The sequence below is a fragment of the Leucoraja erinacea genome, chromosome 10 (assembly GCF_028641065.1).
Source record: "Leucoraja erinacea ecotype New England chromosome 10, Leri_hhj_1, whole genome shotgun sequence".
Taxonomy (NCBI): domain Eukaryota; kingdom Metazoa; phylum Chordata; class Chondrichthyes; order Rajiformes; family Rajidae; genus Leucoraja; species Leucoraja erinaceus.
The window spans coordinates 61093753-61117553 of record NC_073386.1 but is presented as its reverse complement, the minus strand read 5'-3'; the positions used below and the strand labels follow the sequence as shown (position 1 = coordinate 61117553).

The 23801-nt window shown below is 44.9% G+C and overlaps 1 protein-coding gene across 2 annotated transcripts in view; it reads right to left on the bottom strand.

The window, feature by feature from the left end:
* Positions 1-12103: 12103 nt before the first annotated feature.
* The window catches only part of tada1 (transcriptional adaptor 1), a 48494-nt gene continuing 36796 nt past the window's right edge, over positions 12104-23801 (bottom strand). The window contains exons 7-9 of one of the 2 annotated variants that reach the window (XM_055642458.1): positions 22836-22998; positions 13032-13824; positions 12104-12707 (exon numbers count right to left, since the gene is read on the bottom strand). In XM_055642458.1, coding sequence (XP_055498433.1) covers positions 13675-13824; positions 22836-22998 — 313 coding nt within the window. In that variant the 3' untranslated portion in view covers positions 12104-12707; positions 13032-13674. The remainder of the gene's footprint in view (positions 12708-13031; positions 13825-22835; positions 22999-23801) is intronic. The other variant, XM_055642457.1, reaches the window with a different exon arrangement.

Here is a 23801-nt window from a genome sequence, read left to right as displayed (position 1 = left end):
GCAGTCAGCGGAAAAACAATACATGATTACAATTGAGCCATTTACAATGTATAGATACATGACAAGGGAATAATGTTTAGTGCAAGGTAAACTTAGACTTAGACTTAGACCCTTTATATGTCATTCAGACCTTTCGGTCATAACGAAATGTCGTTGCCTGCAGCCATACATGTAATAATAAACAACAAAACACACAATAAACACAAATTAACATCCACCACAGTGAGTTCACCAGGCAAAAATCTTAGGGTTGCTGTCTCTTCCCTCCTCTTCTCACTCTGCGCTGAGGCGATACCCCACCGGGCGATGGTAAGTCAGTCCCGCGGCTCACCGAGTTCCGCGAACGGGCCGGTTCAAGCTCCGCGGCCCGGGGTGGTCAAAGCTGCCGCCCTCCAGTCCAGCGGACGCAGCTGTTGCCGCGGGATCTCCAGAAAACAGGCACCAGTCTGTGACCTGAGAGCTCCCGACGATGTCGCCTACTGGCCCGCGGCCGAGCCCCGGATTCAGAACGCCGCCTCAGCTGCCGGAGCATCGTCTCAGCCCCGCGCCAGACCGCCCTCACGTGAGCGCCATCTCAGCACCGCGCCGGGGCCGCCACAGTCACCGGGGCACCGTCCCAGCCCCAAGCCGGGCTGCCCTCACGTCAATCACGTCCGGCAACTAAAGTCCAATCAAGTATAGTCCGAGGGTCACCAATGAGGTAGATAGTAGTTCAACACTGCTCTCTGGTAGTGGTAGGATGGTTCAGTTGCCTGGTAACAGCTGGGATGAAACTGTCCCTGAATGTGGAGGTGTGCGTTTTCACACTTCTACACCTTTTGCCTGATGGGAGAGGGAGTGGCCAGGGTGTGACGTCCTTGATTATGCTGCTGGTCTTGACAAGGCAGCGTGAGGTAAAAATGAAGCAAATGGAAGGGAGGTTGGTTTGTGTGATGGTCTGGGCTGTGTCCACAATAAGCGAGTTCGGTATTCCGAATGCATATGCCCAGGTCAAAGGTCACTGTGCATAAACAGCCCTGGGAAGCAGTGAAGCAGTGGACCTTCATTTTCCAGCTTTGATTCTTCTAGTTAAGAAAATATTGCTTTCAAACTATGAAATAGTTGAATTTATTGTTCCTTTGTTAAAAGCTAAGATTATTTTGTCGTTTTTATTGCTGTATTATGTTTTGGTGAGTGAACGAGATCATGCTCGTCCGTGGTTGGTGTCGGCCTGGATCTGTTGAGTTGCTGTTGGGCCATCCCCGTCCCTTCCAAGGTGTCTCGTCCCTGTCCAAGGGCGGCCGGAGGTGGCCGGAAATGTTGTGACCAACGACAACAGCGGTCCCAGGCCCACAGCCAGCGTGGAGAAGAAGCGCCAACTCCAGCCCAACCCCACTCCCCGAAGCGCCGGAGACCGCCGGCAGCCAACTCCCCTAGCGCCCACGGAAGCCATGCACCAGCCATCAACCGAAATACACAAAGCGCTGCAGCAACTTGGCGTCCTCCCTGTGCCGGCTGCAAGCACGACCCGGCCCAACACCTACAGCCGCTCCCGGACAGGGATGAGACACCCTGGAGGGGATGGGGATGGCCTAACAGCAACTCAACAGACCCGGACTCGACACCGACCACGGACAAGCACGATCTCGCTCACTCACCAAAACATAATAAAGTAATAAAAACGACAAAATAATATTACCTTTTAACAAAGGACCAATAAGTACAACTATTTCATAGTTTGAAAGCATTATTTTCTTACCGAGAAGAATCAAAGCTGGAAAATGAAGGTCCACTGCTTCACTGCTTCCCAGGGCTGTTTATGCACAGTGACCTTTGACCTGGGCATGCACAGTAGGAATACCGAACTCGCTTATTCTCTGCAATTTCCTGTGGCCTTGGATGGAGCTGTTCCCAAACCAAGCTGTCATGCATCCTGATAAAATGCTTTCTACGGCACATCTGTAAAAGTTGGTGACAGTTGTAAGGGACATGCTGAATTCCTAAGCCTTCTCAAGAAGTAGAGGTGTTGGTTTTCCCCTTGTTATGCCACCAACAGATAAATGCAGCAAACTGCCATTGTGAATTTCACTGTGAAGAGTAAATTGTTCATGTCTTCCTGTCAAATGTTAAAGGACACAAGTAAGGTTTGTCGTAGGAACAGACATCTCCTTAGGGCAAGATCGGCCTTTCAGAGACTTGGAAGTTGAGATAGTGCTGGAATGTGGCGACTCTCTGATTGCTGTTCCAGAAGAGGATCTACTACAAAATAAATCCTGGATCAGTAAGGCAATCAAAAGGAACTGCAGATGCTGATTTATGCCAAATAGAGACACGAAATGCTGGAGTAACTCAGTGGGCCAGGCAGCATCACTGTAGAAACGGATAGTTGACATTTTGGGTCGGAACCCTTCTTCTGTCTGAAGAAAGGTCCTGCTGTGAAACATCACCTATCAATTATCTGCAGAGATGCAGCCTGACCCGCTGAGTTATTCCAGCATTTTGTGTCTATGTATAGAACAGTATAGCACAGGAACAGGCCGTCCGGCACACATATCTGTGCGGAACATGATGCCAAGATCTACTCAAACCCGTCTGCACATAATCCATATCCCTCCATTTCCTGCATATCCATGTCCCTATCTCCAGGTTTCGTAAACACCACTATTTGATCTGTCTCCACCACCACCCCTTAGCAGCGCATTAAAGGTACCCACCATTCTCCGTGAAAAACTTTCCCCACACATCTCCTTTAAGGGCCTGCCCCACGAGCATGCGACCTGCATGCGGCAAGCGCGACCTAAAGGGCCGGTCCCACCAGCATGCGCCTGCATGCGGCAAGCGCGACCAAACCAGAAGCAGGAGCCGCGCGGAGGTCGAGTGAGTGACATGAAGTGCGAGTGAAGTCCGCGGGAAGTTCGCGTGGTGTTTACGGTGTCGAGGCGGCTGCGGGCCTGCAGGCCGTTGCCACGCGGAATTTTTAAACACGGTCAGTTTTTCAGAGCCCCGCTCGATGTCGGGATCAGCTCCGCACAACTCCAAATGGCTCCAGCGATCGAAGTGGGACCGACCCCGCGAGGCCGTACAGCTCAAGCTTTCCGCATTGGTCGCGCTTGCCGCATGCAGGAGCATGCTGGTGGGACCCGCCCTTTAGGTCGGGCTTGCCGCATGGAGTTGCATGCTCGTGGGACAGGCCCTTTAAACTTTATTCATTTCGTCTTAATGCCATGCCCTCTCTTCTTTGACATTTCCACCCTGGAAAAAAAAGATTCGGACTGACTACTCTATTTATGCCTCTCAAAATGTTATATAGTGTGGGAGGTAACTGGAGTCCCGGAGAAAAGCCACACGGTCACGGGGAGAACACACAAACCGTACGGACAATGTGTTCAGGATCAAACCCGTGTCTCTGGCGCTGTGAGGCAACAACTCTACTGCTGTGCCACCGTGCCGCCCAAACTGTTCTTCAAACCTCATCCATTCCATTCAGCGTTGCCGATGTGGCCTCCTTTACATCGGCGGAACCAAACGAGACAGGCAGCATCTCTGGGTAGAAGGAATGGCTGACGTTTCGTGTCGAGACCCTTCTTCAGACTGTCTGATGAAGAGTCTCGACCCAGAACGTCACCCATTCCTTCAACCCAGAGATGTTACCTTTTCCGCGGAGTTACTGCAGCATTTTGTGTCTATCTTCAGTATACACCAGCATCTGCAGTTGTTTCCTATACATGTTCTATGCTCCACTGCGATATGTCTTCTAGGTATGTCTACTTTGAAGAAGTTCTCCTCCAGTCTGAAGAAGGGTCTCGACCCGAAACATCACCCATTCCTTCCATCCAGAGATGCTGCCTGACCCACTGAGTTACTCCAGCATTTTGTGTGAATCTTTGTCGTAGACTAGGCGACTGTTTTGCCAAACTGTCACGCTTTACCAACCAAAGCCTCCTGGTTGCAAACCAATTCAACTTCCCTTCCCAGTCCCATATCAGCCTTTCTGTCCTGGGACTCCTTCACTGTCAAGAGTGAGGCTACAAGCAAACAGGAAGAAAAACATCTTACAATGCCCTCCATAATGTTTGGAACAAAACCCCATCATTTATTTATTTGCCTCTGTACTCCACAATTTGAGATTTGTGATAGAAAAAAATCACATGTGGTTAAAGTGCACATTGTCAGGTTTTATTAAAGGGTATTTTTAAACATTTTGGTTTCACCATGTAGAAATTACAGCAGTGTTTATACATTGTCCCCCCCATTTCAGGGCACCATAATGTTTGGGACACATGACTTCATAGGTGTTTGTAATTGCTCAGATGTGTTTAATTGCCTCCTTAATGCAGGTATAAGAGAGTTCTCAGCACCTAGTCTTTCCTCCGGTTTTTCCATCACCTTTGGAAATTTTTATTGCTGTTTATCAACATGAGACCAAAGTTGCGCCAATGAGAGTCAATGAGGACATTATGAGACTGAGAAATAAGAATCAAACTGTTAGAGTCATCAGCAAAACCTTTGGTTTACCAAAATCAACGGTTCTTCCGGTTTGGTCGCGCTCGCTGCTTGCAGGCGCATGCTGGTGGGACCGGCCCTGTACGGGGATCACTCGACATCCCCACAGCCCCCGCTTCCGGTTTGGTCGCACATGCCGCATGCAGGTCGCATGCTCATGGGACAGGCCCTTTACTAATCGCAAAAGGATTGGTAGCACAAGGAAGACCTCCACAGCTGATGACAAACAATTCTCTCTATAATAAAGAAAAATCCCCAAACACCTGTCCGACAAATCAGAAACACTCCTCAGGGGTCAGGTGTGGATTTGTCAATGACCACTGTCTGCAGAAGACTTTGTATTGTATTGTATTCAAATTTATTTAAAAGACATCATGAACAGAAATACAGAGGCTACACTGCAAGATGCAAACCACTGGTTAGCTGCAAAAATAGGATGGCCGGGTCACAGTTTGCCAAGATGTACTTAAAAGAGCAACCACAGTTCTGGAAAAAGGTCTTGTGGACAGATGAAGGGGACTAGCCCCCAAAACAAGCATAAGCTAAAGATGGCTGCAATACAGGCCTGGCAGAGCATCACCAGAGAAGGCACCAGCAACTGGTGATGTCCATGAATCACAGACTTCAAGCAGTCATTGCATGCAAAGGATATGCAACAAAATGCTAAACATGACTACTTTCATTTACAAGACATTGCTGTGTCCCAAATATTATGGTGTCCTGAAATGTGGGGACTATGTATAAACACTGCTGTCATTTAAGAAGGGAGGGAGAGATTTAAGAAGGGAGGGAGAGAGAAAATGGGGAATTACAGACCAGTTAGTCTAACATCGGTAGTGGGGAAACTGCTAGAGTCGGTTATTAAAGATGGGATAGCAGCACATTTGGAAAGTGGTGAAATCATTGGACAAAGTCAGCATGGATTTACGAAAGGTAAATCGTGTCTGACGAATCTTATAGAATTTTTCGAGGATGTAACTAGTAGCGTGGATAGGGGAGAACCAGTGGATGTGGTGTATCTGGACTTCCAGGAGGCTTTCGACAAGGTCCCACATAAGAGATTAGTATACAAACTTAAAGCACACGGCATTGGAGGTTCAGTATTGATGTGGATAGAGAACTGGCTGGCAAACAGGAAGCAAAGAGTAGGAATAAACGGGTCCTTTTCACAATGGCAGGCAGTGACTAGTGGGGTACCGCAAGGCTCAGTACTGGGACCCCAGCTATTTACAATATATATTAATGATCTGGATGAGGGAATTGAAGGCAATATCTCCAAGTTTGCGGATGACACTAAGCTGGGGGGCAGTGTTAGCTGTGAGGAGGATGCTAGGAGACTGCAAGGTGACTTGGATAGGCTGGGTGAGTGGGCAAATGTTTGGCAGATGCAGTATAATGTGGGATAAATGTGAGGTTATCCATTTTGGTGGCAAAAACGGGAAAGCAGACTATTATCTAAATGGTGGCCGATTGGGAAAGGGGGAGATGCAGCGAGACCTGGGTGTCATGGTACACCAGTCATTGAAGGTAGGCATGCAGGTGCAGCAGGCAGTAAAGAAAGCGAACGGTATGTTAGCTTTCATTGCAAAAGGATTTGAGTATAGGAGCAGGGAGGTTCTACTGCAGTTGTACAGGGTCTTGGTGAGACCACACCTGGAGTATTGCGTACAGTTTTGGTCTCCAAATCTGAGGAAGGACATTATTGCCATAGAGGGAGTGCAGAGACGGTTCACCAGACTGATTCCTGGGATGTCAGGACTGTCTTATGAAGAAAGACTGGATAGACTTGGTTTATACTCCCTAGAATTTAGAAGATTGAGAGGGGATCTTATAGAAACTTACAAAATTCTTAAGGGGTTGGACAGGCTAGATGCAGGAAGATTGTTCCCGATGTTAGGGAAGTCCAGGACAAGGGGTCACAGCTTAAGGATAAGGGGGAAAATCCTTTAAAACCGAGATGAGAAGAACTTTTTTCACACAGAGAGTGGTGAATCTCTGGAACTCTCTGCCACAGAGGGTAGTTGAGGCCAGTTCATTGGCTATATTTAAGAGGGAGTTAGATGTGGCCCTTGTGGCTAAGGGGATCAGGGGGTATGGAGAGAAGGCAGGTACGGGATACTGAGTTGGATGATCAGCCATGATCATATTGAATGGCGGTGCAGGCTCGAAGGGCCGAATGGCCTACTCCCTGCACCTAATTTCTATGTTTCTATGTTTCTATGCTTCTGCACGGTGAAACGAAAATGTATAAAAATATCTATTATTAAAATCGGACAGTGTGCACTTTAACCACAAGTGATTTTTTCTATTACAAATCTCAAATTGTGGAGTACAAAGGCAAATAAATAAATAATGGGTCTTTGTCCCAAACATTATGGAGGGCACTGTAGATTCCACTTTGGTTACTTACAACCCTAAGGTATGAATTTCAAACAAGATGTCCTCTACTCTCGCCTCTCTCACCATGTTCAGGAATAGCTACATCTCCACAGCCATCAGGCTAGTAAACTTGGCTCGGACAAAACTCTGAACATTAATAGCCCATTATCTGTTATTTGCACTTCATCAGTTTATTTATTCATGTGTATATATATTTATATAATGGTATATGGACACACTGATCTGTTTTGTAGTCAATGCCTACTGTGTTCTGTTGTGCTGAAGCAAAGCAAGAATTTCATTGTCTATCAGGGACACATGACAATAAACTCTCAAGAATTTTGAATACACCGCTGAAAAACAAGCTTCCTTATCTATATATTGTTTAGTTTAGGTTAGTTTAGTGATACAGGTCCTTCGGTCCATTGGGTCCACGCCGACCAGCGATCCCCACATATTAACACTATCCTACACACACCAGGGACAATTTTCGTTTTACAATTAACCACCAAACCTGTAGATCTTTGGAGATTGATGCTCTTCCAGGATGAGAACGGCAGGAGTTAAATTGCTGTGCAGTTGTGACACCTCATTGTTCACAGCTACTTTGTACTAGACACAGCTCTTGCAGCGCCGTTTTATCAGAAACAACAATCCAATCTCTGCAAGACATTCAATTCTATCAATAATGTTCAAGCTCCCACATCGACCATAAAATAGAACTTAGCAGGTTGAAAGAACTCAGCAGGTTAAACAGCATTTGGTGGAGGCAGTAGATGTATGGTGATATTTGTCAGTGTATGCATCAGGATTTGTTTTGAATTCAAATATCCAGCATGTGCAGATTTTTGATTCTCATTCAGCGTAGAATGCAGAGGTGTACCTTTCTTAGCCGTTCATCAGGTGACAACTCTTTCAATCCCAGGTATTCGCCTAGTCAATGGTGTAATGGCACAGTGGTAGAGCCACTGCCTCACATCGCCGGAGAGCCAGGAGCGAAACTGACATTGGATGCTGTCTGTGTGGAGTTTGCATTCTCCCTGTGCCCTCGTAAGTTTCCTCTGGCTCATTTCGGTTTCCTCCCACATCCAAAAGATGTGTGGGTCTGTTGGTTAATTGGCCTCTAAGTTTCAGAACACTTTGTTATCCGGTTTCGGAGCAGTCTTTCCATAAGCTAGGATACTGTTCGTTACTCAACCATCCCATTGCGGACATTGGACTTTGTCTATGAAACAGATGTGCTACAATGCTGAGAACTATATTCTGCACTCTGTATCTTCCCCTTTGCTCTAGCTATTGTACTTGAGTTTAATTTGATTGCATTTATGTATAGCGTTATCAGATTTAGTTTAATTTAGGGATATAGCGTGGAAACAGGCCCTTCGGCTCACCATGTTCACACCGGCCATTACCACTCGTTCTATGTTATCCCACTTTTGTTTCCTATATACTAGGGATAATTTACTGCGATCAATTAACTGACTTTGGAATGTGTAAGGAAACCTAAGCACCCAGAGAAAACCGCACGATAACAGGGAGAACATGCAAACTCCACACAGACAGCACCTGTAGTCAGGATCGAACGTGGTGTCTCTGGTGCTGTGAGGAGGCAACTCCATCACTGTGCTGCAAGAACATTGATTGTATAGTGTGCAAAACAAAGCTTTTCACTGTACCTCAATGCACGTGACAATAAACCTAAACCGACTCATTCAGTCAATAAAAATTCACAGCAAAAATTATTTGGTGATAACTTAAGGTGGTGTATGTCAGGGATGTACACAGTGCCTCAAACCTCAGCATACACCTGTAGTGTGGGATGATGAGATGATATATGGCAAATAATGAGCCAGAAACGTCCCCTGTAGAAGCTGGAAAGAGTGCAGAGAAAATTTGAAAGGAGGTTGCCAGGATTCAAGGTGGGCTATAGGAAGAGTTGGGCAGGCTCAGACTTTATACCTTGGAGTGCAGGAGGCTGAGGAGTGTTTAGTTTAGTTTAGAGATACAGCACGGAAACAGGGCCCTCCGCCCATCGGGTCCTCGCTGGCCAGCGATCCCCGCGCACAAACACTATCGTACACATACTAGGGTCAATTTACAATTATATCCAGCCAATTAACCTACAAACCTGTACGTCTTTGTAGTGTGGGAGGAAATCGAAGAACCCGGAGAAAACCCACACAGGTCATGGGGTGAATGTACAAACTCTGTACAGGCAAGCACCTGTTGTGAGGTTCGAACCGATGTCTCTGGTACTGCGCCACTGGTAATCTTATAGAAATGTATAAAACCTTGAGGGGAATTGATCTGGGTAAATTGGTACGGTGTTTTACCCAGGGTAGGGGAATTAAAAACAAGAGGACATTTGTTTAAGGTAAAAGGGTCATTGATACAAATACATCGATAGATGCTCCTGAACACATCATCAGTGATGTAACCTAGGGTCATTGGGTGTTTCGGGTCTTTCAACATCAGACACCCTCACCCAGGCGACCCAGCCGTGGTTGATCAGACCACGACTTGTGTTCAGGTGGCATTCGCTCCTCCCCATGGACCTCCTCTCCTGATCCAGAGCCATCTCGAGGCCTTCTCCGCTGCCTCTTTGGTGTTCTTGATGGCCCTTCTCCTCGCCACTCCGTTTATGCCCAGTGCACTCAAGGCTTTGTAGAGCGATTGCCCTGCAAAACCTCTGCAGCCAACCTCGATGGGCATACACCTTGCCTTCCAGCCCTGCTCACGGCAGTCTATGACCAGCTCATCATACTTGGCCATCTTCCTCTCGTGGGCCTCCTCCAGACGGTCCTCCCATCTGGAGGAGGCCCACAAGAGGAAGATGGCCCACAAGAGGAAGAGGAAGGCAGTTCCAACAAGACGATGTTTTTGGTCGCCTCTGAGACCAGGAGGATATCTGGCCTCGGGGTGGTCGTGGCAATGTGCTGTGGGAACTTCAGCTGTTTCACCAGGTCTACGGAAAGCTGCTAGTGCTGTGCAGTTGCCAGGATTCCTGACTGATTCCTGGCTGCTGAGGTTCTTGGCAGCTGCACTCCGGCCTTCACGAAGGTGATCATCTGGGTGGTGGGGCATTCTCGTCTGCAGCTGCTGATTCCCATGCTGATGGTTTCTGCAATGGGTTTAAGAACCTGGTCGTGATAACCATATAACCATATAACAATTACAGCACGGAAACAGGCCATCTCGACCCTTCTAGTCCGTGCCGAACACATAATCTCCCCATGTCCCATATATGATGCCATGTGTACGGGCCCTGCCCAAGAGCCTTTGGGCAACAGCTCAGGACGTGTTCCAACGTCCCCTTGCCTGAGCATTGCGGGCAATCTGAAGATTCCACATTGCCCCAGATGAAGAGGTTCGATGGGCTGGGCAGGACATCATACACTGCCTGGACCAGGAACTTGATGCGCTGTGGTTCAGCCTGCCAGAGCTCAGTCCATGTGACTTTACGGTCCATGGCATGCTCCCACCTTGTCCAGGCCCCCTGCTGCCTCAATCCAACTGCTCTGGTTAACATAAACTTCAGGGTCAGTTCAAAAGTTTTCCATGTTTATAACCTGCTCCACTTTCAATTATACCTCTGAATAACTTTGATGGTGCAAAACAAAGGACTACTTTACATCCGAAATGAACGCTTTGTCTAACTTATAGATATTTAATATATTAACAAGGGGGCAGAGTCTTTTACCCAGGATAGGAGAATCACAAGAAAGGTGAGAGGGGCAAGATTTAATACAAACCCAAGGGGAAATCTTTTCACTCATAGGGTGGTGGGTATACAGAACGAGCTGCCAGTTAAGGCAGGTACTATAACAGCATTAAAAAGACACTTGGGCAGGTACATCTATAGGAAACGTTTTGATTTATACTAGACTAAGGGGAACCCGTTGGGTCCCGTCCCCTCAACGCGCGGTTGCGCGGGGGGGCGGGGGAGTGGCCTGCGGCGTCACACACACACAAACCACCCCCCTTGTTGTTATATTAATATTATTCATTTTACCCCATCCCCGCCCTATCCACTGACGCATCTCCCCCACCTCACAGGCTGCGAGGGGGAGGGGAGGGGGGGAGGGAGAGAGGGGGCAAAAGAGGGGGAAGAGAGGGGGGAGAGGGAGGGGGGAAGGGGGAGAGGTGGGAGAGGGGGAGGGGAGGCGGAGTAGGGGGAAAGAGAGGGGGAAAAGGGGGAGAGGAGGGAGTGGGGGAGAAGAGGAGGAGGGGAAGAGGAAGGGGAGGAGGGGGAGAGGAGGGGAGAGAGAGGAGGGGGTGGGGGGGGAGAGAGAGGGAGGGGGCGGACTTGAACTCGGCGAGTGGGCGGCGCAGACACTGAGTGGGCGGGGCCGACTGCAAGAGGGTGTCGGGCCTCGGACCTCTGAAGCCCATTTTGTGAACATTTTTAATAAATAACTCAAGAAATAATTAATCAAATTTTCAGAGAAGGTGATTTTTGAAATCATGAGGTTAATCTCCATTGGAATTATGTAAAAATGTCACCGTTAGCTCACAGTGCTTTCGAAGAGATGTGAAACACACACACACATACACCCACCCACCCACATCCAAGATCAGAGTTTTATAAGTATATAGATGGGCTGATTGCAGGAAAATGGGACTAGCTTAGATGGGGCTTCCTGATTGAACGGGACTGTTCGTGTGCTGGGTGGCCCGAATTGCAGGACTATTACTTCAGGAAACTGAAGTCAGAAGGTTTGGAGTTATTGCGGTGAGTATGGGTGGCATGTTTGAATTTCCTTGCTGAATATATCTGTGTTCACTATGCACAAGTATTGAGCATTTTGTAGATACCAATTATATAATTAAATGCTGTACATTCTCGCCAATAGCTTGGTAAACAATTTTAGATAACCTTTTAACGGGCGGCACAGTGGTGCAATGGAAGAGCTATGGCCTTACAGCACCAGAGACCTGGCTACTGGCTTGTCTGCACAGAGTTTGTACGTTCTCCCCGTGACCTGCACGGGTTTTCTCCGAGATCTTCGGTTTCCTCCCACACTCCAAATACGTGCAGGTTTGTAGGTTAACTGGCTTCGGTAAAAATTGTAAATTGTCCCCAGCGTGTGTCGGGTAGTGTTAGAATGTGCGGCGGTCGCTAGTCGGCATGGACGTGTGGGCCGAAGGGCCTGTTTCAGCGCTGTATCGCTAAACTAAACATTTAAATCAGCCTCAGAACATACATTCCAAATTCAGAGATTAAAATACTTTCAACATAGTCTAAATGACATTTGACTTTATTGAGATTTAAATGAATTGATAACAGCTTTTTTGCACATGAACTACAAAATAAAATTATAAATACACAAAACATGTAAAACAAAAATGTAAAAAAACATGTATACAAAAAGCACTTGTATTATACAGATTAAATCTCAATTTCCTACCGTACAAAAATAAACATATTCCATGTCGTTATTACAATGCCTTGACAAATCATGCACTCCTGATAAGGATATTTTCCTTCAATTAAAACATTTCTGGAAAAAACTAGCAAAAGCAAAGAGGAATTTGAAGTTGCCAAGCAAAGTTATTTCATCACGTCAGTTCACAGATGTTAAACACCAAAGGCAAACCACACAGGCCTTGAATATTTATGGCTATTTCTTGCTCAACCTGTTTTATGTGTAATTATCAACTCTTCTTCAGCAGAGTGGGTAACCAGTTTATGCGTAGGAAGGAACTGCAGTTCCGAAGGCACCCTGTTACCCCAGAGAGAGAAACATAAAATGCTGGAGCAACTCAGCGGGACAGGCAGCACCTCTGGATGTTTTTGGTGGAGAAGACCTGAAACGTCACCAGTTTCTTCTCTCCAGAGATGCTGCCTGTCCTGCTCAGTTACTCCAGCATTTTGTGTTTCTCTTTCTGGGTTAACCAATTTACTTCAGAATTCATGCTACAACAGGGTGGCTGCAGGAAGTACAGCTGATTAATTGTTCCAGTGACCTGGGTTTGATCCTAATGCTCGGTTCTGCCTGCGTAGAGTTTGCAACATTCTCCACGTGACCGCATGGGACTCCTGGCACATCCCAAAGAGAAGTAGGATGTGACCTTGTGCAGGAAGAAGCTGCAGATGCTGGTTTATACACAAGATAGACACAAAATGCTGGAGTAACTCAGCAGGACAGGCAGCATCTCTGTGAGCTTACTTGACGACTGAATATCATCTTCAGAATAGGTGGCAGGTGGGAGAATCAGGTGTGCTAATGTGCATGTATGGAAAAATAAGTTAACGGGAAATAACTTGTAGTGGGGGGGAGAAGGAGTTGAGATTGTTCTGATGTCCAAAATAAATTATTATCATCAAAGCTGATGCAATTGTGCAAGGTTTTGTTAGTTCATGTTGCACGTTCTGGGAAAGGATTTTAGACAACCAATCTTTTAAAACGATCACAAACTATATGCAGCACTGTCACGGGAAAATATGAAAATACAAATAGGGTATTTGAGAACATCATGAGACAATACCACAAGCGGCAAGCTGAAATGTAGACCGCTTCAAAGCTTGTGTGGCCACACCAACCGTCTGTGGTGCATGTATGCCAGCAATGTTGCTGCCTCAGTGGATCAACATTTCTAAGACATTTATGGTGCATATTTTATCAAAACTGTCAAACTGAAGTAATGCCTTGCATTTGTTTAGACTCACATCTGCCAATAATGCCTGCTAGTGTGGAGATTATCCATTGATGGTACGGACACAAAATGGAGGTTGAGGATGGATCTAACGTATTTGTTTTAAGCAGTTGATGCGACGCAGGTTCTGAGCTCCAGAACTCAGACTACAGCCAGTCAACATACGAGGCCCTCTTTGGCTGCCAGCCTCTGTCGGTGAATCTTATCTTGTTCGAGCTCCTCGTGGCTCGGGTGCCAGAGTCGAGCCAATATCCTCTCTATATTCAAGGCGTAGACTGTGTGCGCTGGTATCACTTCCCGGTGTACCTGCGGAGGGAACACAAAGCAATACCTAAGTACGCAAGGAAGGCAGCAAGTAAAGAGGAAATAACTTGTGAGGATTATTTCTTGCCCTTAGTATATTTACCCCCATCAGGAAATAAAATCCACACAGATCAACCAGTCTCCTTCTCATTAGATTTGGCAGAATGTATTACCAGCTGTTGTATTAAAAAAAACCCAGCTAAAGTTTGATTTCAGGGAATATAGGGCGTTAACATGTTTTGGTTTCTTTCACATTGAATTCTCTCTCCACAGATACCACAAGACCTGTCGTTCAAATTCCTGAATCACAATGTTTTCATAAGTTATTGGAGCAGAATCAACTCCGCCATTCAATCATGGCTGACCTATCTTTCCCTTTGATCCCCATTCTCCTTCTTCTCCCCATAATCCCCGACATCCATACCAATTAAGAATCTCCGCCTTAAAAATACCCAGACGGCTTCCACTGCCTTCTATGGTGATGAATTCCATAGATTCACCACCCTCTAACTAAAGAAATTCCTCCTCATCTCCCTTCTAAAGGTACATCCTTTTATTCTGAGCCCATGCATAGCCTCTGGCCCTAGATTCTCCCACTAGTGGAAACAGCTTCCCCACATTCACTCTATCCAGGCACTATTCGGTAAGTTTCAATGCTATTCAGAATGGTTCCTAAAATTAGATTCTGCTGCTTTCAGTACAAAATCCTGATCAAATGTTTAAGAAAATCATTATGCTTTAAAACCATTAATTTTGTGCTTTTTGAACATTCCTCCAACTGAAGCTGAAATGTCGTTTTAATTGGGCAGAACCAAAAGTTATTATGTGCCTGTATTTGATGTGATCGACGAAAGCAGCTTTTTGTTTTAGTTTAGAGATACAGCGTTGAAACATTCTCTTTGGCCCACCGAGTCCACACCGACCAGTGATTACCACGTACACTAGTTCTATCCTACACACTAGGGACAATTTGTAGAAGCCAATTAACCTACAATCCTGTACATCTTTCGAGTGTGGGTGGAAACAGGAACACCCGGCGAAAACCCACACAGATCATGGGGTGAACGTACAAACTCCGTACAGACAGCAGTCGTAGTCAGGATTAAACCTGGGTCTTTGGCATTGTAAGGCAGCAACTCTACCGCTGTGCCACCGTGTCAATTTAATATAATAGCTGGTAATACATTCTGCAAAGCTGTTTAATACTGCAGTTGAATACGAAATAAAATATAGAGCAACTAATTGCACGAATGTTATGTTGGGTTACCAGGCCAAACTTAATTAAGGATAGGCATATTTAACATAGAAACATAGAAAATAGATGCAGGAGTAGGCCTTTCGGCCCTTCGAGCCTGCACCGCCATTCAATATGATCATGGCTGATCATCCAACTCAGTATCCCGTACCTGCCTTCTCTCCATACCCCCTGATCCCTTTAGCCACAAGGGCCACATCTAACTCCCTCTTAAATATAGCCAATGAACTGGCCTCAACTACTATCTGTGGCAGAGAATTCCACAGATTTATCATTCTCCGTGAGAAAAATGTTAATGTCATCTCGGTCTTAAAAGACTTCCCCCTTATCCTTAATCTGTGACCCCTTGTTCTGGACTTCCCCAACATCGGGAACAGTCTTCCTGCATCTCCAACCCCTTAAGAATTTTGTAAGTTTCTATAAGATCCCCCCTCAATCTTCTAAATTCTAGCGAGTACAAGCCGAGTCTCTCGAGTCTTTCTTCATATGAAAGTCCTGACATCCCAGGAATCAGACTGGTGAACCTTTTCTGTACTCCCTCTATGGCAAGAATGTCTTTCCTCAGATTAGGAGACCAAAACTGTACACAATAGTCCAGGTGTGGTCTCACCAAGACACTGTACAACTGCAGTAGAACCTCCCTGCTCCTAAACTCAAATCCTTTTGCTATGAATGTTAACATACCATTCGCTTTCTTCACTGCCTGCTGCACCTGCATGCCTACTTTCAATGACTGGTGTACCATGACACCCAGGTCTCATTGCATCTCCCTTTTTCCTAATCGGCCACCATTCAGATAATAGTCTACTTTCCTGTTCTTGCCACCAAAGTGTATAACCTCGCATGTATCCACATTATACTGCATCTGCCATGCATTTGCCCACTCACCCAACCTATCCAAATCACCTTGCAGCCTGCTAGCATTCTCCTCACAGCTAACACTGCCCCCCAACTTCATGTCATCCGCAAACCTGGAGATGCTGCATTAAATTCCCTTGTCCAAATCATTAATATATTGTAAATAGCTGGGGTCCCAGCACTGAGCCTTGCGGTACCCCACTAGTCACTGCCTGCCATTCTGAAAAGGACCCGCTTACTCCTACTCTTTGCTTCCTGTCTGCCAGCCAGTTCTCTATCCGCATCCATACTGAACCCCCAATACCGTGTGCTTTACGTTTGCATACTAATCTCTTATGTGGGACCTTGTCGAAAGCCTTCTGAAAGTCCAGATATAACACATCCACTGGTTCTCCCTTATCCACACTACTAGTTACATCCTCGAAAAAGTTTATAAGGTTCTTCAGACATGATTTACCTTTCATAAATCCATGCTGACTTTGTCCAATGATTTCACCACTTTCCAAATGTGCTGCTATCCCATCTTTAATAACCGACTCTAGCATTTTCCCCACTACCGATGTTAGACTAACTGTAATTCCCCGTTTTCTCTCTCCCTCCCTTTTTATAAAGAGGGGTTACATTAGCTACCCTCCAATCCTCAGGAACTACTCCAGAATCTAAAGAGTTTTGAAAAATTAACACTAATGCATCCACTATTTCTGGGGTTACTTCCTTAAGTACTCTGGGATGCAGCCTATCTGGTGCTGGGGATTTATCGGCCTTTAATCCATTCAATTTACCTAACCTGGATTTCACTCAGTTCCTCCATCTCATTTGACCCCCGGTCTCCTGCTATTTCCGGCAGACTATTTATGTCTTCCTTAGTGAAGACAGAACCAAAGTAGTTATTCAATTGGCCTGCCATGTCCTTGCTCCCCATGATCAATTCACCTGTTTCTGATTGCAAGGGACCTACATTTGTTTTAACTAATCTTTTTCTCTTCACATATCTAGAAAAGCTTTTGCAGTCCGTTTTTATGTTCCCTGCAAGTTTTCTTTCATAATCTATTTTCCCTTTCCAAATTAAGCCCTTTGTCCTCCTCTGCTGGACTGAATTTCTCCCAGTCCTCTGGTATGCTGCTTTTTCTGGCTAATTTGTATGCTCCATCTTTTGTTTTGATACTATCCCTGATTTCACTTGTTATCCACTATTGTATGCACTACCTTTCCTGATTTATTATTTTGCCAAACTGGGATGAACAATTGTTGTAGTTCATCCATGCAGTCTTTAAATGCCTTCCATTGCATATCCACCATCAACCCTTTAAGAATCAATTGCCAGTCTATCTTGGCCAATTCTGGTCTCATACCCTCAAAGTTACCTTTCTTTAAGTTCAGAACCCTTGTTTCTGAATTAACTATGTCACTCTCCATCCTAATGAAGAACTCAACCAAATTATGGTCACTCTTGCCCAAGGGCCCATGCACAACAAGACTGCTAACTAACCCTTCCTCATTACTCAATATCCAGTCTAGAATAGCCTACCCTCTCGTTTGTTCTTCTACATGTTGGTTTAGGAAATTATCCCGCATACATTCCAAGAAATCCTCTTCCTCAGCACCCCAGCCAATTTGATTCACCCAATCTATATGTAGATTGAAGTCACCAATTATAACTGTTTTACCTTTGTTGCACACATTTCTAATTTCCTGTTTGATGCCATCCCCAACACCACTACTGCTGTTAGGTGGCCTGTACACAACTCCCACTAGCGTTTTCTGCCCCTTAGTGTTCCACATCCCCCAAGCTAATGTCCTTCCTTTCTATTGCGTTAATCTCCTCTCTAACCAGCAACTCTATCCTGCCTCCTTTTCCTTTCTGTCTATCCCTCCTGAATATTGAATATCCCTGGATGTTCAGCTCCCCGCCTTGGTCACCCTGGAGCCATGTCTTCGTTATCCCAACTATATCATATTCTTTAATAACTATCTGCACATTCAACTCATCCACCTTATTATGAATGCTCCTTGCATTGAGACGCAAAACCTTTAGGTTTGTTTTTACAACATACTTAACCCTTATACAATTATGTTGGAAAGTGACCCTTTTTGATTTTTGCACTGGATTTGTTTGCCTGCCACTTTTACTTTTCACTTTGCTACCTATTCCTTCTACCCTCATTTTACACCCCTCTGTCTCTCTGCTCATGCTCCCATCGTTAGTTTAAATCCTCCCCAACAGCACTAGCAAGGAAGAAGATTAACTATTTTATATTGGTTGGAGATGGTATCAAACAGGAAATTAGAAATGCGTGCGACAAAGGCAAAACAGTTATAATGGGTGACTTCAATCTACAAAAACTACAAAAATTGTTCATCCCAGTTTGGCAAAAGAATAAATCAGGGAAGGTAGTACATCCGTGGATAACAAGGGAAATCAGGGATAGTATCAAAGCGAAGGATTATGCGTACAAATTAGCCAGAAAAAGCAGCATACCGGAGGACTGGGAGAAATTCAGAGACCAGCAGAGGAAGACAAATGGCTTAATTAGGAAAGGAAAAATAGATTATGAAAGAAAACTGGCAGTAAACATAAAAACTGCAGAAGTTTTTATAGATATGTGAAAAGAAAGAGATTAGTTAAAACAAATGTAGGTCGCTTGCAGTCAGAAACAGGTGAGTTGATCATGGGGAACAAGGATATGGCGGACCAATTGAATAACTACTTTGCTTCCGTCTTCACTAAGGAAGACATAAATAATTTGCCGGAAATAGCAGGGGACTGCAGGTCAAAGGAGTTGGAGGAATTGAGTGAAATCCAGGTTAGCCGGGAAGTGGTGTTGGATAAATTGAATGGATTAAAGGCCGATAAATCCCCAGGGCCAGATAGGCTGCATCCCAGAGTACCTAAGGAAGTAGCTCCAGAAATAGTGGATGCATTAGTAATAATCTTTCAAAACTCTTTAGATTCTGGAGTAGTTCCTGAGGATTGGCGGGTAGCAAACGTAACCCCACTTTTTAAGAAGGGAAAGAGAAAACGGGGAATTACAGACCAGTTAGTCTAACATCAGTAGTGGGGAAACTGCTAGAGTCAGTTATTAAAGATGGGAACCCAGCTGTTTACAATATATATTAATGATCTGTATGAGGGAATTGAAGGCAATATCTCCAAGTTTGCGGATGACACTAAGCTGGGAGGCAGTGTTAGCTGTGAGGAGGATGCTAGGAGACTGCAAGTTGACTTGGATAGGCTGGGTGAGTGGGCAAATGTTTGGCAGATGCAGTATAATGGGGATAAATGTGAGGTTATCCATTTTGGTGGCAAAAACAGGAAAGCAGACTATTATCTAAATGGTGGCCGACTAGGAAAAGGGGAGATGCAGCGAGACCTAGGTGTCATGGTACACCAGTCATTGAAAATAGGCATGCAGGTGCAGCAGGCAGTGAAGAAAGCGAATGGTACGTTAGCTTTCATAACAAAAGGATTTGAGTATAGGAGCAGGAAGGTTCTACTGCAGTTGTACAGCGTCTTGGTGAGACCACACCTGGAGTATTGCGTACAGTTTTGGTCTCCAAATCTGAGGAAGGACATTATTGCCATAGAGGGAGTGCAGAGAAGGTTCACCAGACTGATTCCTGGGATGTCAGGACTGTCTTATGAAGAAAGACTGGACAGACTTGGTTTATACTCTCTAGAATTTAGGAGATTGAGAGGGGATCTTATAGAAATGTACACAATTCTTAAGGGGTTGGACAGGCTAGATACAGGAAGATTGCTCCCGATGTTGGGGAAGTCCAGGACAAGGGGTCACAGCTTAAGGATAAGGGGGAAATCCTTTAAAACCGAGATGAGAAGATTTTTTTTCACACAGAGAGTGGTGAGTCTCTGGAACTCTCTGCCACAGAGGGTAGTCGAGGCCAGTTCATTGGCTATATTTAAGAGGGAGTTAGAGGTGGCCCTTGTGGCTAAGGTGATCAGAGGGTATGGAGAGAAGGCAGGTACGGGATACTGAGTTGGATGATCAGCCATGATCATATTGAATGGCGGTGCAGGCTCGAAGGACCGAATGGCCTACTCCTGCACCTAATTTCTATGTTCTATGTTTCTATATCTATAACAGACATTAGGACAGGTACAGATAGGAAAGTTTTAGAGGGATGTGGGCCAAACAAGGGCAGGTGGAACTAGCATAGATGGGACATGGGTGAGATAGCTCAGCATGGACAATCTTGGTCTGAAGAAGGGTTTTGAACCAAAACGTCACTTTTCTCCAGCCTTCCCACATTACATTCCCCAAGACCATTTCACCGTTTCCCCAGAGATGCTGCCTGAGTTACTCCAACATTCTGTGTCTATCTTGTGTTGAAGGGCCTGTTTCCGTGCTGTATGACTATGACTCTATTTCCACTTCACTGCTGAATGCACAGGTAATGTTATTGAATATGTTGCTCCTCAGTTTTGGATTCTCATACTACACATTCTCTGCAGAAATTGCACCTCTTTGCTGAAGACATTGTAAATGAATACTGTTCCGTTTCTAAATTCATTCCATGAATATCCCCTCCGAGTGACATCATTAATAGTAAGGAAGTTCATGACTTTCCATGGCCAAATTTTGATTTTCCACATCTTAAACGTTTTCAGGTGCATTTTCAGAACTGTTTACTTTACTTCTTCATTATATATGATTCACATCAGCAGATTTACAAATCACTGACAGGAAATATATGTGCGTGCCACATGGCTCATTAATATTTCACAATATGCGTCAGGGCAAACTGGAGGAGACATGTACATAGCACAAATCCTTCAACACATCAGACACAAGCATTAACCCATTCAATGCTTTAGCTTTTCTCTCTGCTGGTCGACAGAGCAGTTATATTGAGTACGAACTATCCTGAATTAAAATTATACTTCTCGACTGCTCACTTATCTTTCAGTGCTGTGAGGAATTGCAATTCAAGCCACAAACACTTCATTTGCCATCGTTTTGGCAAGGGGCCGATCTAGCTAAACAAAAATCACTGTAGATAGCGACACAAGGAACTGAAGAAGTTGGTTTACAAGTAACAAAGGTCCGTAATTATATTCTTTAATTAAGAGGGGCAACTGAGCAGGTTTATCTAAGGGTAATTCCCAGCGGACCTGTGAAATGCTCTTGGAGTATGTAATGTGGGAAGTCAGAAATACCTCCATGGGGTAAATGTACAGATGTACATCCAGCTGTAGCTACTGGCTAAGCCCAGCACAGAAGTGTAGCTGGAGATGTGTTCATGGTGCAGCATTCACAATGCCAAGATGTGCATGGATAGTAGGTTTAGTGAGGTGTTCTCACCATGGGAATATACCGAATAGAGAGGACGGAAATTGGTGACAGTCAGACAGAGTGCAGAGGTTTGAGAGTTAGGGCAGTAAAATGGCACAGCGGGAAGAACTTCGGTCTCAAAGCGCCAGAGATCCGGGATCGATCCTGACTTCGGGCGCTGTCTGTGTGGAGCTTGCACGTTCTCCCTGTGACAATGTGGGTTTCCTCTCACATCCCAAAAAGATGTGCGGGTTTGCAAGTCAATTGGCCCCCGTGGTGTGTGCGGAGTGGATGGGAAAGTTGGATAACATAGAATTAGTGTGAACAGGTGATCAATGTTCAGCATGGACCCGGTAGGCTGAAGGGCCTGTTTCCATGCTGTATCACTAACAAAATGAAATGATCTCCTCAGAACACATTGAGTGGAGGTTAAAAACAAGGGACATAATCCATTGGCAAGAATACTACACAGGAATGGGTACAAATTAATAAATCAATGGGGTTGTAAAAAAGGTGCAGTGCAATGATCACACAAAGACTGTAATCTTTGTGCTCATTTGGTGAATCAAATTGAAAAAGGTAGCTGTAATAATATATGCCGAGTACATGGACAGTATATAAAGTAAATTTCTCTTAGCACTTAGAGCTATAAATTACGAAGCAGGTGATTTTCGATGTTGAGGCGGTTTAATGAGTAGAAATTCTTCAAGGAAGTAGTTCAGTTTAAAGGGCCTGTCCCACTTTCATGACTTAATTCAAAACCTCTGCAGAGTTTAAAGGACCTAAAAAAAACAATCAAGATTGTGGTCATCTACGAACTACTACGACCTTCCACGACTATGTTCACAAACTCCTACGAGTATGTCTACGAATTCCCACGACTATTCCGATGCCCTCCTTAGGAGTAAAAAGTTGCAATTTCTTTCACCCCGACCATTTTTTTAAAATCGTGGACATTTTTTTATCGGGCTGGAAATAAACGTCCCGACTTACCTGATGCCATTTTACCTACGGCATAACGAGCCGCTACCGACATATCTACGAACTCCTACGACCTCCTACGGACTCGTTACGAACATTCTGGGAAGACTTGTGAGAATTTGTGAATAACTCGGGAAAGTGGGACAGGCCCTTAAGTGAGTGAAGATTGGGTCCAGAAACAGTTTCACTTTAATGAAGGGGATTAACATAAAAGACACCCGGGTTCCATCCTGACTATGGGTGCCGTATGTATGGAGTTATTACGTTCTACCTCCGACCTGGATATTCTCCGGGTGCTCCGGGTTTCTCCAAAGATGTGCAGATTTGTAGGTTAATTGGCTTCCGTAAAATAAATTGTAAATTGTCCCTCATGTGTAAGATAGTGTTAGTGTACAGAGTGATTCGCTGGTCGGCGCCGACTCGGTGGGCTGATCGGCCTGATTTCTCCCTGTATCTCTAACGTCTAGAGCCCTGCTAATGACCAAGGGCAGCCAAACTATTAAATAGCAATAAATTGCATTTAAATCCCATGCTCTCTGGAGCTTTCTCATAGTAGGCCATTTACTTGTGTCTGCAAAAGGAAAACTGCAACCAATAAACTAGGGCAATGTTTACACAGGACAACTTACCTGGAGGGCTCCAAGAAGGTCATACATGTTCACTGGTGGCAGAGAGGCCAACATATCTTCACCAGAGCAGGCTAAAAGGAGGGCTGCTTGTTGCTCTGCATCATCTGATGAGATATGGGAACCAGGGCTCGGTCCAGTATTTACAGGTGTACCTGGAGGGGGGCTGGGTCAAAAGACAAAAAATAAGGAAAATCATCTTTCTTTGGACAACACACATCCCCACTGTTTTTGGTTGCAAGTTCTTATCACCTGTTAATTAGCACATTATAAACAAAAATAACAATTGCTACATAAAAATGCAAATATATGCACCTTCGTTTTAAGTATTGGTTCATTCTATACGTTTTTAAATACTTTACTGCAGAAAATTAATGTGAGCAGTAATTAAAACAATTCATGCTTAAAAAAAACAAGATCCTGAGTAACTCAGTGGGTCAGGTAGCATCTTCAGGTAGAATGTGGATAGGTGACATTTTGGGTCAGGGTCCATCTTCAGACTGATTCACAGAGAGGGAGCAGTGAGAATTAGTTTAAAATGTTAAGTTTAGTTTAGAGGTACATCGTGGAAACAGACCCTCCGAGTCCACGTCGACCACAATCACCCGTACAATAGTTCTATCCTGCATGCAATACACCTCCATAATGTTTGGGACAAAGACCCATCATTTATTTATTTGCCTCTGTACACAATTTGAGATCTGTAATAGAAAAACACATCTGGTTAAAGTGTACATTATTAAAGGGTATTTTTATACATTTCGGTTTCACCATGTGGAAATTACAGCAGTGTTTATCCATAGTCCCCCCCATTTCAGGGCACCATAATGTTTGGGACACATTGCTTCACAGTTATTCGTAATTGCTCAGGTGTTTTTAATTGACTCCTTAATGCAGGTATAAGAGCGCTCTCAGCACCTAGTCCTCCAGTCTTTCCATCACCTTTGGAAACTTTTATTGCTGTTTATC